This window comes from Carassius carassius, chromosome 45 (assembly GCF_963082965.1).
Source record: "Carassius carassius chromosome 45, fCarCar2.1, whole genome shotgun sequence".
In the NCBI taxonomy this organism is placed as follows: Eukaryota; Metazoa; Chordata; class Actinopteri; order Cypriniformes; family Cyprinidae; genus Carassius; species Carassius carassius.
The window spans coordinates 6,932,027-6,946,122 of NC_081799.1; the positions used below are offsets into that span (position 1 = coordinate 6,932,027).

The 14,096-nt window shown below is 36.1% G+C and overlaps 1 protein-coding gene and 1 long non-coding RNA gene across 4 annotated transcripts in view; one reads left to right on the top strand and one right to left on the bottom strand.

Moving 5' to 3' along the window:
- Positions 1-11,167, bottom strand: part of sardh (sarcosine dehydrogenase) — a 63,832-nt gene extending 52,665 nt beyond the window's left edge. The window contains exons 1-7 of one of the 3 annotated variants that reach the window (XM_059538793.1): positions 11,012-11,167; positions 8,992-9,318; positions 8,518-8,696; positions 8,206-8,385; positions 7,923-8,046; positions 7,326-7,426; positions 4,662-4,766 (exon numbers count right to left, since the gene is read on the bottom strand). In XM_059538793.1, coding sequence (XP_059394776.1) covers positions 4,662-4,766; positions 7,326-7,426; positions 7,923-8,046; positions 8,206-8,385; positions 8,518-8,696; positions 8,992-9,313 — 1,011 coding nt within the window. In that variant the 5' untranslated portion in view covers positions 9,314-9,318; positions 11,012-11,167. Of the gene's footprint in view, positions 1-4,661; positions 4,767-7,325; positions 7,427-7,922; positions 8,047-8,205; positions 8,386-8,517; positions 8,697-8,991; positions 9,319-10,111; positions 10,269-11,011 lie in introns of those variants that run through there. The other 2 variants (XM_059538794.1, XM_059538795.1) reach the window with 2 other exon arrangements.
- LOC132127138 (uncharacterized) lies at positions 9,205-14,078 on the top strand. The gene is made up of 3 exons (XR_009427487.1): positions 9,205-9,326; positions 10,139-10,392; positions 13,275-14,078. It is a non-coding gene; the product is annotated as an uncharacterized LOC132127138 (long non-coding RNA).
- The last annotated feature ends 18 nt before the right edge of the window (positions 14,079-14,096 follow it).

The following is a 14,096-nucleotide window of genomic DNA, read 5'->3' on the forward strand; positions in this document are numbered from 1 at the left end:
TCACAATTTGGACTTTACATCTCTCAATTAGGATGTTATAGCTTGTAATTTATACTTCCATCATGCAATTCGGAATTTACATCTCTTAATTCAAACATTGTATCTCACAATTAATACTTTCGTCTCAAAATTCAAGTTTTACATCTCAATTCAGATATTATACACACCTCACTTTACGAACATTTCGCAATTTGGATTTTACATCTTGAAATTCGAGCATTATATCTTGCAGTTCGGACTTTACATTTCTCAATTCTGAGTTTCACAATTCAGATGTTATTTCTCGCAATTCAGACATTACATCTCACAGTTCAGACTTTCTTGCCACTTTGAATGATCTCCGATTTGGACTTTACATCTTGCAATTCTGATTTACATCTTTCAATTCTGATTTTACAGCTTGTAATTAATACCTTCATCATGCAATTTGGACGTATTTCGCAATTCAGATTTCACATCTTGCAATGTGGATTTTACATCTTGCAATTCAGACGTTATATCTTGCAATTCAGACGTTATATCTCGCAATTCAGACATTAAATCTAACAATTCAGACGTTACATCTCGCAATTCAGATGTTATATCTTGCAATTCACACGTTATATCTCGCAATTCAGACGTTATATCTCGCAATTCAGACGTTATATCTCACAATTCACAATTCAGACATTAAATCTCGCAATTCAGACGTTATATCTCACAATTCACAATTCAGACGTTAAATCTCATAATTCAGACGTTATATCTCACAATTCAGACGTCATATCTCGCAATTCAGACGTTACATCTCGCAATTCAGACGTTATATCTCGCAATTCACAATTCAGACGTTATATCTCACAATTCACAATTCAGACGTTATATCTCACAATTCACAATTCAGACGTCATATCTCACAATTCAGACGTTATATCTCGCAATTCAGACGTTAAATCTTGCAATTCAGACGTTACATATGATATTCAGATGTTATATCTCGCAATTCACACGTTATATCTCGCAATTCAGACGTTATATCTCACAATTCACAATTCAGACGTTATATCTCGCAATTCACAATTCAAACGTTATCTCTCACAATTCAGACGTTATATCTCGCAATTCAGATGTTATATCTCACAATTCAGAAGTTATATCTCACAATTCAGAAGTTATATCTCACAATTCAGACGTTATATCTCGCAATTCAGACGTTATATCTCGCAATTCAGACGTTATATCTCGCAATTCAGAAGTTATATCTCACAATTCAGACGTTATATCTCGAAATTCAGACGTTATATCTCACAATTCAGACGTTATATCTCACAATTCAGACGTTATATCTCGCAATTCAGACGTTATATCTCGCAATTCAGACGTTATATCTCGAAATTCAGACGTTATATCTCGAAATTCAGACGTTATATCTCGCAATTCAGACGTTATATCTCACAATTCAGACGTTATATCTCACAATTCAGACGTTATATCTCACAATTCAGACGTTATATCTCGCAATTCAGACGTTACAGCTCGCAATTCAGACGTTATATCTCGAAATTCAGACGTTATATCTCACAATTCAGACGTTATATCTCACAATTCAGACGTTATATCTCGCAATTCAGACGTTATATCTCTTATATCTCGCAATTCAGACGTTATATCTCGCAATTCAGTCGTTAGATCTCGCAATTCACTATTCAGATGTTATATCTCGCAATTCAGACGTTATATCTCGCAATTCAGACGTTACAGCTCGCAATTCAGACGTTATATCTCGAAATTCAGACGTTATATCTCACAATTCAGACGTTATATCTCACAATTCAGACGTTATATCTCGCAATTCAGACGTTATATCTCGCAATTCAGACGTTATATCTCTTATATCTCACAATTCAGACGTTATCTCTCACAATTCAGACGTTATATCTCGCAATTCAGACGTTATGTCTCGCAATTCAGGCGTTATATCTCGCAATTGAGACGTTATATCTCGCAATTCAGACGTTATATCTCGCAATTCAGACGTTATATCTCGCAATTCAGACGTTATATGTTTAGATCTTGCAACTGATTTTATATCTTGAAAATTCTGTCTTTCTATCTATATATCTATTACGGTGAAGTTATATATCTATTGCATCTATATATATTAAAGTCAGTTTTATTCTTTATCTATTAAGAACTTTTATAGAGTCAGTTTTGATTTCATGTTAATTTTACATAACAGACTGAACCTCCTCCCACTATCCGCATAGCTCCAACTTCACTTTCTTGGCACAACAAGCATGCTTCCACCATGAACACTTCTCAATTTGTAATTTTATTTAAGCAAAGTCCTCTACTTGCCACTGTCTTCTCTCGCTCCCACAGGGGACAGACAATGAAAATCGAAACCATGGGATGGAGAGCAGCAGCAGACGGTGTGAGCAATCTGACAGCTGATGAAATGCTGATCGCAAAAACGGAGAGAATATGTGGCCGGTGTGGAGCAGACTGAAGTGTAAAAATAAAACTGTAGAGGCTGCATGTGCTGAGAACCCGGCCAGGCTTCACACTGTCTCATTAAGAGTTTCAGACCGCCACCGTTTCTACAAACACATTTCTCAAATTCTTCACACTTCCCTGAGATATTGATCTGCAGTTTCATAGCATGACTGTTGCTTTTTCTAGTGAAAGCGTGAGCTAACAGAGGGTGAATTTAATGAGAAAGCTTAGTTGCACACAAAATACTGCTGGCTGGAGATCATATAAGGGCAATGCTGTGTAAATGTGGTCAAATGGGAGGGGACAGGGTTAAAAAACCTCTGTAAACAGAAGCACTCACAAACACACACACGCTACGTATGGAATATCACACTACTGTACAGTAATACAATTTCAGTATATTGTGCACAGTATGCAATCTTCTTGAAAAATAAATTTGATATCAGTGCAAAGAGCCCCATATTAGTTACATGAAAACTTTTTTTTCCCTTCTTATTTGATTGGACTGAACAATGTTAAATTATTTTTCAGATTTCAAATTCTATGCAGTATATACACTAAAAATAGAATTAAAGATGTACATAAAAGAAAGATTACTTAAAGGGTTAGTTCACCGAAAAATGACTCGAGAACGAGTCAGTCTATTGTTCGTTATCTGGCTCGACTCAGTGTTCATCTTCAGTTCTCTCTTCACAGCAGTTCAGTCAGTGTACTGTTTGAGTAAATGAATTACTCCGGGATATTGGTTTGTTTGAACTCAGAGGGAGTGTCAGCCACATTAAAAAAGTTAACAGCTTAAGTCATTTGTGGATTAATGCGTATTAGAGACGAGAACCATTTCAAACTATTCAGTTCGATTTGGTGACCTGGTTCAAGAAGATCCAGTTACATCGAATGATTCGTTCGCGAACCGGATATGACAAACTGCTTTGTTTTGAACTCTCTCACAACAGACACGGAAGAGAAGACAATGCTGAATAAAGTCGTAGTTTTTGCTATTTTTGGACCAAAATGTATTTTCGATGCTTCAAACTGATCCTCTGATGTCACATGGACTACTTTGATGATGTTTTTCTTACCTTTCTGGACATGGACAGTATACCGTACACACAGCTTCAATGGAGGGACTGAGAGCTCTCGGACTAAATCTAAAATATCTTAAACTGTGTTCTGAAGATAAACGGAGATCAACAACATGAGGGTAAGTTATTAATGACATAATTTAGATTTTTCGGTGAACTAACCCTTTAAGTATGTTTAACAAAAAAATTACTATTTCATACTTTCTACTTCAGCATTTCATGTTTAATTCAATCTGTTTCTTTGCAGTTTCTTTATAATTATTTGTGACATTTATCAGCAATTTCTGAGTACAAAATGTTTCACCATCGGTTTAATTTTATTTATTTTTTGGTGTAGAGGGTTTATTATGGTTAACTAAAACCATAAAAACATATTCATTACTTGAAATAAAATGAACATTACCCAAAAAATTTAATTAAATATAAAAAATATGACAGATTTGCATAACACCGCCCAAATGTTTATGCAAAGAAAGAAGGTGCTACTTTTATTCTCAAATTTAAAATTACATAAATTAAAGCTGAATAGAAATCTTAAAAAAACCTAATAACAGCACATAACAGAATTACTAAACCTAAAATTAAAGTGAAAACAAGATATAAAAGCTAATTCAAAATAGTAATAAATATAATTAATGTATATAAACAATACTAAAATAAGACTGAAATGTTTGTAAAATGTTTTTTAAAAATGAACTTTGTTAGATGATAGAAAAGTTAATCTAAATGTAAAAACAGGCAGAAATTAGCATGCACAATATCGACCGATTCTCATTAAGAATCATTAATATCAGCCGATGAAAAATATGCTACATTATGAATCACTAACAAAAAACATACTATGAGGTATTTTGATGAAACCTCAGTTATGCATCTAATGCGCACATGAAATGCACATCAAATCAACTTATAAATGGAAAAACTACTCCGAAGCATTGTGTGATCATGCATATCTAAACTAAAATATAGGTTGTGGATCTCAAACCAAAGACATAAAATATATCACAAACAACCACAGCAAAAAATATGGAAAGAATAGCAACTGTTACGTCTCATTTAAATTATTTTACTGTCAGATTTGTAAACACAGATACTTCAGCTTACATCATTCCAGAATATGGGGTTCTGTTCGTAGCCTCCCACAGAGAGAGCATCACCCTGCAGACGGAGGTAGACTGATGCATCATGGTCCCTGACGTTGGGCATATTCTAGTGAAAAAAGACATTTTAGTTCATATCATATTTCAAATCTCATAATTTCAAAAGACAACTAGCTCATTACGTTCATGTATGACAAGGCTTTTTGTAGAAGCCATATGGTGCTTTACTAAATAACAACATGACTCCATCTCACCACATGCTGCTTCGAGCAGTGTGTTCAGTCACACACTACCAGCTTTTTGTTTTTCAAAGAAGTCCCTTCTTTGCACCAAGTTTGCATTCATTTCATCAAAAATGCAGTAAAAATAGTAATATCATGAAATATTATTACAATTTAAATGAACATTTTTATGTGAATCTATTTTAAAGTCTAATTTATTCCTGCGATGCAAAGCTGTATTTTCAGCATCGTTACTCCAGTCTTCAGTGTCACATGATCCTTCAGAAATCATTTTATTATGCTGACTTGACAAACATTTCATCTCTTCATTCTCAGTGATGACTAGCTGGCCTCTCTGTGAGGAGTAACAAGGCTGTCATCAACCATGCATCAAACTACAAGCTCACACACACACACACACACACACATACAGTGTCGCATAATCCACAGAGAGGCTGTGAGTTAAATGCTTGCACCACGGCTTCTGTTGTGTTTTGCCACTGCAGTGTAGCATGAATAGAGCAAAACGCCCCCATAGGGCTCAAAAACAGACCAAGAAAGACAGACACAAGTGAGTGAAGTGACATTCAGCCAAGTATGGTGACCCATACTCAGAATTTGTGCTCTGCATTTAACCCATCCAAGGTGCACACACACAGAGCAGTGAACACACACACACACTGTGAGCACACACCCGGAGCAGTGGGCAGCCATTTATGCTGCGGCGCCCGGGGAGCAGTTGGGGGTTCGATGCCTTGCTCAAGGGCACCTAAGTCATGGTATTGAGGGTGGAGAGAGAACTGTACATGCACTCCCCCCACCCACAATTCCTGCCGGACCGGGACTCGAACTCACAACCTTTCGATTGGGAGTCCGACTCTCTAACCATTAGGCCACGACTTCAACACAGTGGGGACAGAAGTGCATCGACTAATGATGACCAATTCACTAAAGGACTTACAGACAGCAGGTGACGGCGTGAATGCAGTGACAAAATCAGTGCTGAACGAAATTTTATTCAATGTTGAGTGCTAAGTTGAGGAAAATAATGCAGGAAAATACAATCTAGCAGTGTACAGCTTCACTTTGATTCAGGAACCAGAGATGACCTTCATTTAATAAATATAAGTTGCCATGATGTTTAGAAAATACATCTTAAATAGTTTGGTTATTAATTGCTCTGCCATTTTTATTGGCCCCATTACAAACAGGATCAATTTTAGTTACATTTTTTAGTTTTCAATATTATTAAATATTTTTTTGGAACATGGGATACTTTTTTAGGATTCTTTGATGAATAGAAAATTTAAAAGAACAGCATTTATTCAAAATAGAAATATTTTATACACTACTGTTCAAAGGTTTGGGATCAGTACGTTTTTTCTTTCCTTTTTTGAAAAATTCTCTCTTTTTTTCAGCAAGGATACGTTAAATTGCTAGTGATAGTAAAGGCTTTCTGTTTGGAATAAATGCTGTTCTTTTTAACTTTTTATTCCTCCATTGATAATAAATCAGCATATTAAAATCACTTCTAATTTACGTGTGACACTGAAGACTGAAAATTCAGCATTGCTTTACAGATAAAAATTATATTTGAAACCATATTAAATAGAAGACCATTATTTTATACAGCAAAAATATTTAATACTTTTACTGTAATTTTGATCAAATAAATGCAGCCTTAATGAGCGCAATCCATTAAAAAAAAAAACAGCAGTATATCTGTTTCAAATTTCTTCATAATATATAATGTAAAAACATAAATGTAACTCCATGGCTGCTGGGAAACAGTAATCTAGTGTGAAACATTACTGATCTATTCTTGACTTTCACACCCGTCTAACTGATGCTTGTCTGTCACACGTCATTTTCTTTGGTTTCCTTGGAAGCACATTTCATTTAGTACAATCCCTTGGTTTCCTTGGTAACATTTTTAAATTAGCACAAGTCTTCTATAGACAGTGTAAAAACACTTATACAAGATAGAAAATGCTGCAGCACTAGTCGGATGGTGCAAGTGGCTAATTTTAAAATAACTTGAATAAAAATGCTTAATGACTAAATGTAAAATCCTTTTCCATTAAATTAAACCGATGCATATTTGCACTAAATATAATGCTAATTACTTCATTTAAATATGGAGCAGTGCTATTGCAGCACGATGATTAAACTGAACTGCAAAGAGAATTAAACACAAGGTTTAGAACCAAAATATCACATACTAAAGTGATGGAACTGTTCTGTAATTTTTTTTCTTGTGTAATCATTATTTTCAATCAATAATGGATGCTGGACTCTGCTGTGCTGTGCATGCACCATAGTATGAATAAATCATGCAAATTACCACCTCACTGGTTTTAATATGTGCATCTCTCTCCTTGATGTGAATTTGAGTGTCTGCTTTGTTCTGTGCTGAACTGGACAGTGAGACTCGTTTAAAAGCTCACCTGAATCCCTTCGATTCTTTCTGTGACGACGTAAGCGTGGTGCATGGCAACCAAAGGAACATTGACGCCTGCCATTTCCCCCAACTTAGTGCCCCAGACACCTGAAAAAAAAACACACACACACATGATTTCGCTGTATATTATAGTACTTGAGCAGATATTGGATGAGATTTGATAAAGAAATCATAATTCATCATAAATCATGATCAATAAATGTTACATTTAAAAATAACACCACTAGTAGCAACATGCCACTCGGGACACTTCACAGAACACTATTTTCAAGAGACACAAAAATAGATCAGTTAACCTCAAAACACTTTCAGCGGAGTAAATCGCACATGTTGATATTCAGATGAAATGACAAAATAAAAATAGTATAATCATTCAAGTGTTTCTTTCCATTTATGGTCAAGAGCGTTGTTAAGTTAAGGTAATTTTGACGAATATAATTTAAAAAAAAAACAGCTTTCAGAAGGTTCATTTAATAAAATAAGAAGTGACTGATAGTTCGAAAAACTTTTACAGCTGCTTGTGTTAAATGTAATTTCGCTATCACAGACTGCCCTCTGCTGGTGATGTCTGCATCCTTCTGACCTGCACAATTCACCAAACAAGGTGTTTGGATGGTCCCATGAGCAGTTTCCACCGCTTTCACTCTCTTAACACCCAAATCATCAACCTTAACCTGGATACCAGTCACTGGACAATTCTCAATCACCTGTAATCAATGATAAACATATCAATATGGTTCATACATTCAGTCATAACTTAAACCAGACCACTGGCTTACAATACAGTAATTCACCCTGTGCTCCATTAGCTTCTATACAGAATAATTCAAGCATCACTTTAAAAAGTAAAGGGTATGGAGACGTACAGTGGCACCGCGTGCGGTGGCTGCTCTGGAGAGGGTGGTGCAGGTGCCCGCTGGGTCCATGGTGCCGTCTTTAGGCACATACAGCGTGCCATAAAGATCTTTCACATTCATCAGAGGATACAGGTCCTTGGTCTCAGCAGGTGACAGGACGTACGACTCAATACCGTACGCTTTACCCAGCTGAAATACAAAATCTATGAGTATTTTTCATATCAGTTTATCTTTAATCAATCACATTTCATTCATTATGTTTAATCAATTATAGATTTTTTAGGGAAGGATCTATGAGATGGTTTAGTATTTGTGCCATACCGACATGAGGCGCTTGTACTCGTCAAGTCGCTGCTTGTTGGAAGCAATGAACAGGCCTCCATTTTGGATCCAGCCCGTCTCGAGGCCAGTCTCCTCTTCCAACTCTGAGCTGATCACGTTGCGAGTGTGAGCCAACAGTTCCACCTCAGTATCACTAGGTCTTAACTGCCACAAAAGTCCTGTGAAAAGGTAAAAAAGATTGTATTATATGAACAGAAGCAAAATTCAAAAGAGTGGTACTGCTATGTCAAATGATTTGGCTTTAAGTATTACAAAATCAACTCTGTAAGCCTATTCATGGAGTAAACTCTTGAACTACACTCACTGTACAAGTGAGGGATTAAATCTGCTTTGTAACATTAATTATGCAACATGCAACCTAGGTTCTTTTCTCTTTTTTTGTAGACATAATGCACTAAAACTTTATTTCATTTTTTGGAGCACGGAATGAAACTCTACTCAAAAGAGTACTACCTGCTGTGTGCCAGGTGGTGCCTGCAGTCAATCTGTCCCTCTCCAGCAGAACCACATTGGTCATGCCTAGTTTACACAGGTGGTAGAGGGTCTGGCAACCCAGGCTTCCTCCTCCAACCACCACAACATCTGCAGACTTGGGCAGCGGTTTGGTGGGCCCACTGATGCCATCCTCCTGTTTGAGGGTCTTCTCATAGGGGACGCTCTTCTCTGTGGTGTGTGTCGACTGGGAGCTATAGCAGCGGGTGGTGGCACGTCCGAGGGGTGAGAGGGGCTGTCGGCATGCCATCACCCTCCGTGCTGCTCTTCCCAAGAAGGCCATGGCCCCTGCAATGGTACAAGACCATAAACACATACTTTCATTACAAACTGTTAATGGACTGTAAGGGAGTCCCTCAGAGTTTAGTGCTGGGCCCATTTTTATCTCACTTTGTTTGTTAATTAATTCATTAATTATTCATTCATTCAATATCAGTATCTGACAGAGAATAAATACCTGCCCATTTAAAAAAAAAAAGGTTTCCCTATCAAATAATACATATTATAATAAACAGTTGCAATTTTACTTGTCTATTAAAAATAAAAATGTATTTTTTCATTCATTCATCTAATGCTAAAAGTTTAAATTCTCTTTATCTTTATTCTATTCTTAACATTTGATCATCATTTCACAAGTATTCAGTTACCTTGTGAGTCCGCTTACATTACTCTTAAGTCTTTGAGCAGATTATTTAAATTGTTATGTGAAATGATTTACAGGAAATTCAGAAATGTTTTAAATGCAGAGAACTCAGCCTTCCTACCGGCATTGTTTACAAAACCAATCATCTAGAAACACTGGCCAACTTGTCTTCGCAGAACATGATGGTAAATCAAATGTATGCTGAAGCATTTTTCCGATTCTCAGCGTATGCAGTGCAAACACGGAGAAATTGTAAACTACTAGACGACTAAATAAAGAGTAATAATTTGCGAAACAGTCGACATTTCAAACTAAATTCACGCGTTTTGTAAAGCAGATGCCTGGCATTCAATACAAAAACAAACAGACCACCATACAGCAGTCAGCGTGTGTGAAGTCAGAAGTCAGTATTCAGTAACTACGCGTTTTGTCGCTCACCTTTAAAACTTACTGAAAGAGCTTAAGTCCTTTGTTTGTTAACTGCTTCTTTAAGAGTGTGGGGCTGCTGTTAAGTAGGTCCATAAACAGAGCAACTGGTGCTCAAATATGGCTGTTTGCTGCCTGACAGAGCATGTGGACGAACACAGCTGTGCTGTGGCGAACTTCTGAACTGCAGATGAGTGAATGAGACGGACAGAGAGCTGCGACGTGTCTGACCACAAAGATTTCTCACTTCACGCTGGAGTAAAGGCTTTTCGAAGGGGCTCCTGTGTAGTCAGGTCTCGGCAGCCCACAATTTTGTCTATTTGCGAACTTGTTTGAGGGAAATTTTGATTGTCTTATTTGCATAATTTGACAGACAGGTCCAGACAAGTAACGCTAGAGCACGCGACCTTTTGTAATAACTGCTTGATCGTCAGTTTGGGAAAGTTTCATAGACTTTCTACGAACTTTTATGAGCTGAAAGTATTTCGGAATGTGCACGAATATTTAATAAAGTAATGAGTTGGTTGTCTGTTGCTAAACAGCTCGCGATAGTTCTGAGATAAACTTGTTCAATTTGGATTCCCAGTTGAAAAAAAACAGCATATGCTGGTCCTTTGCTGGTTTATGCTGGTCATGTGCTGGCAAAGGACCAGCATCCCAGCGTCAAAACATACCTAACCAGCATATGCTGTTTATTTATGTTTTTCAGATGGGTTTTCAAATTCGGATTTAAAATTACAAGTGTGAAGCGTTTAAATTGGGTTAAACGTGACCTTACTTTACGTTTTCAGTCAGTTAACGTGACATTTAAAAACATCACAGAAGGAGTGTGTCATTTAAAAAAAAAAAACTGGTTCTGAGGCAGCCTAAGTTTTTTTCAGAGAGATCCAGAACAATGCATGCATTGCTTACCTGCCAGATGAATAAATCCACGAGGGAAAAACAACAAACACAAGAAATGGTTTTGCTGTTGCTGACGTTATGTGCTGTTTAGTGCACACTGCAGCTTAAACGTGCTATTGCCTGCAGCTCAGGTCCATTGGTTTGCAAGCGGCCAAATAGACATTAACCCTAGTGTAAACTCTCCACCCACCAAGATCTGTAGTAGGTTCAGTCTGACTGCAGAAACAATAGGAAGAAATATTATTTACTATGTTATGCATGTTTAAATATATACAGTATAAGCATTTGTTTGTACACTTAAAAGATGTTAGCTTTATTCTGATTTATACATTTGTATTTGGCATGTGAAGACTCAGCTGTTAGTTTCCCCTCGGAGCAGGTCACAATTAGAGCAGAAAGGTTGAGCAGACATCTGCTCTACTGTAAGGATTCTGAATTACAGGAGGCTTCATTGCTCCTAGAAAATATTGTGGATATAATTGAGCATTTCAGGAGGAATATAACTCTTAAAACTATGGGGTGAAAGATCTAGACTCCAAACATATTATAAAACACAAACATGAATATACAATATAAAATTGGTGTCAGTATGCATGCAAATTTGATTATTAATTTCACACACAAAAAAATACATTTAAGGAACGAGTTATGTTTGTTAAAAAAAAAAGGGTTTTTGAGTGTTTTTAATGTAAGGTCTTAAAATTTCACAGACAGAAATAAAGTTTTCCAGATACCATGTACTGTGAACATTATTGGCTGACCTATTTCTATATACAAGCCCAAAAAAACATCCTGGAGAGCTCTGTTTTAGACACTTTGCCTGTCTGAGACAGCCAATCAGAGGAGGTTTAGTGAGCCCACCCCCTGGTCAGGGAAATATGACAACACACTGCATGAAGCAATGACAGAAGCATATCAGTGACAACACCCACAATATTACTGCGTCCATTCATTCAGATACTTACAAACTGTTGTAAAATGATATTAAAAAGGCACCGGAGATTATTTATTGAAGAGTCAGAGCAGTGTTTAGCCTAAAGAGCACTAGAACATAAGATAACATGCTAACAGTTTGACTCAGAGAAGATCAAAACCATCTGATTAGACATTTCAAACTGCTGTTTCTGTGCAGTAATCATTACAATGTAATCATTACAAACCCATTGATTGTGTGTCATTTGAGAATGAACTACTCAGATGTGAATCTAGTGAATTCTTATGAAACAGGAGTCACTGGGGTCATGAGGGGAGATGCCTTCAGCTGAGAAAGTCACTCTTTCAGACGCTGAACCCTTAAACTCGCAGCCGACCTGTCACATGACCCCTGCACTGCTCTGAATGAAATAAGCATCAGTCTGCACCTTCAACAACATCTCAGTATTGTGAGAGAAACAGTTATGTCATAAAAGATTATCTCAGTATGTGACTCAGGACTCTGTATCATTTACAAGAGCTTCTATACACTGCAATTTTTTTATTGACCTTTATTGTTGTATTGATTGTTTCCTGTCTGGTACTGAATGTCTGAAGAAACTGCCGTGGTGCTCGTCGATAGTTTATGTGCAACTGAAAACACCAGAAGTGTATTTACTCATCGATCTCATGAAATGTCAATTGCCTCTTGTAAATAATGTCAGAAAGTTCATTGGGATTGAGAACAACTATTTCAGACTACTTCAAACATTTGTAAACTTTGCGTACAAGCTACTGTATGTACTTTAAAATTCACCCCCATCAGCTTATTTTAGTATCGTTGATATACTACTATAAATGTATGTTTTCAATTCAATTTTAGTTAACGGTTTAGTTATTTTCTTTGGTTATTTTGGCATTTATATTCTTCTTTTTTTTAAGTTTTAAACTGACAAATATCGCCTTTAGCAACTATCTGAAATAAGTTTATTTTATTTTTTATATTTTATTTCAGTTAATGTTTATTTTTAATGGTAGTTTAAAATAGCCTAAATAATAATAATAATAATAAATAAAAATAATTGGTAACACTTTATTTTAAGGTGTCCATGTTCCAGTGTAATTATACATTTAAGTACTGAGTAATGTTAATTAACTACATGTATTTGCAGTATTGCTAGTTAGGATTAGGGTTTGGCTTAGAGTAACTTTTTAGGGTTACTGATTACACTGTAACAAGGACACCTTAAAATAAAGAGCAACCAAATAATTTGAAAAAAAGTCCTAATTACTTGCTCAAAATATGTGCACTCTAGAAAACCAAAAGGTTGTACTTGTCCATTTGTACTCTAACCAACAGATGGCGATAGAACCGTAGCAGAGCTAGCAGCTCCTGGAAGTGAAGTAAAACTACTTCCCAGAATGTGTTGGTAAGCCAACTTTTAGTCAAATTTGATAAAACCTTATGATTATATTCTGGTCCTAACTAGTAATGGGTTTACTGCCTCTGTATTTATTGTCTGTCTAAGAGACAAGAGAAGAAAAACACATGTGACTGACATCCAACATTGTACTTTTTCAAAGAACTTTATTTTTTATTTCAATAACAACAAACATTTCCAAAACTGCCATGCATAGTCTTATCATGCCATTTCATTTGGTCCCACTGTTCAGTTTGGAGAGACACAGGAGGGAATAAGACTGGGAAAATAATAAATAAGAACAAATGATGGGAACAGAAATTTGTCACGAACAGCAAAAATGCACAAAAAAAGAGAGAGAGAAATTGACCACCACACCATTTATAATATACACTAAGCTCTGTTTGTTTGATTATCTGAGCATGATAGTCCTTATGAAAGCTGTTTAAACTCCAGTAATACAATTTATAATGCACCACTTCTGTAAAAGCTATCAAATGTCCTTTTTTTAATAGTTAATAAAGAAAAATAACAAAATTTGCTTAATTCATGCCAAAAAATTTACAAAAACTTTCACCCTCAAATATATGATAAAATGTTTTAATTCATGGTCATATATAAGAGTCATCAAATGTATTGCACCCTTTTACCTTTACAGATCTTTTTTACAATAAAAATGTTTTCTATTTTTAATGTTGATCTTTCTAATTTTCTCGCTGTTGGATTTGCGCTGGCATGAAAACGTGCCTTCATACCTTTTA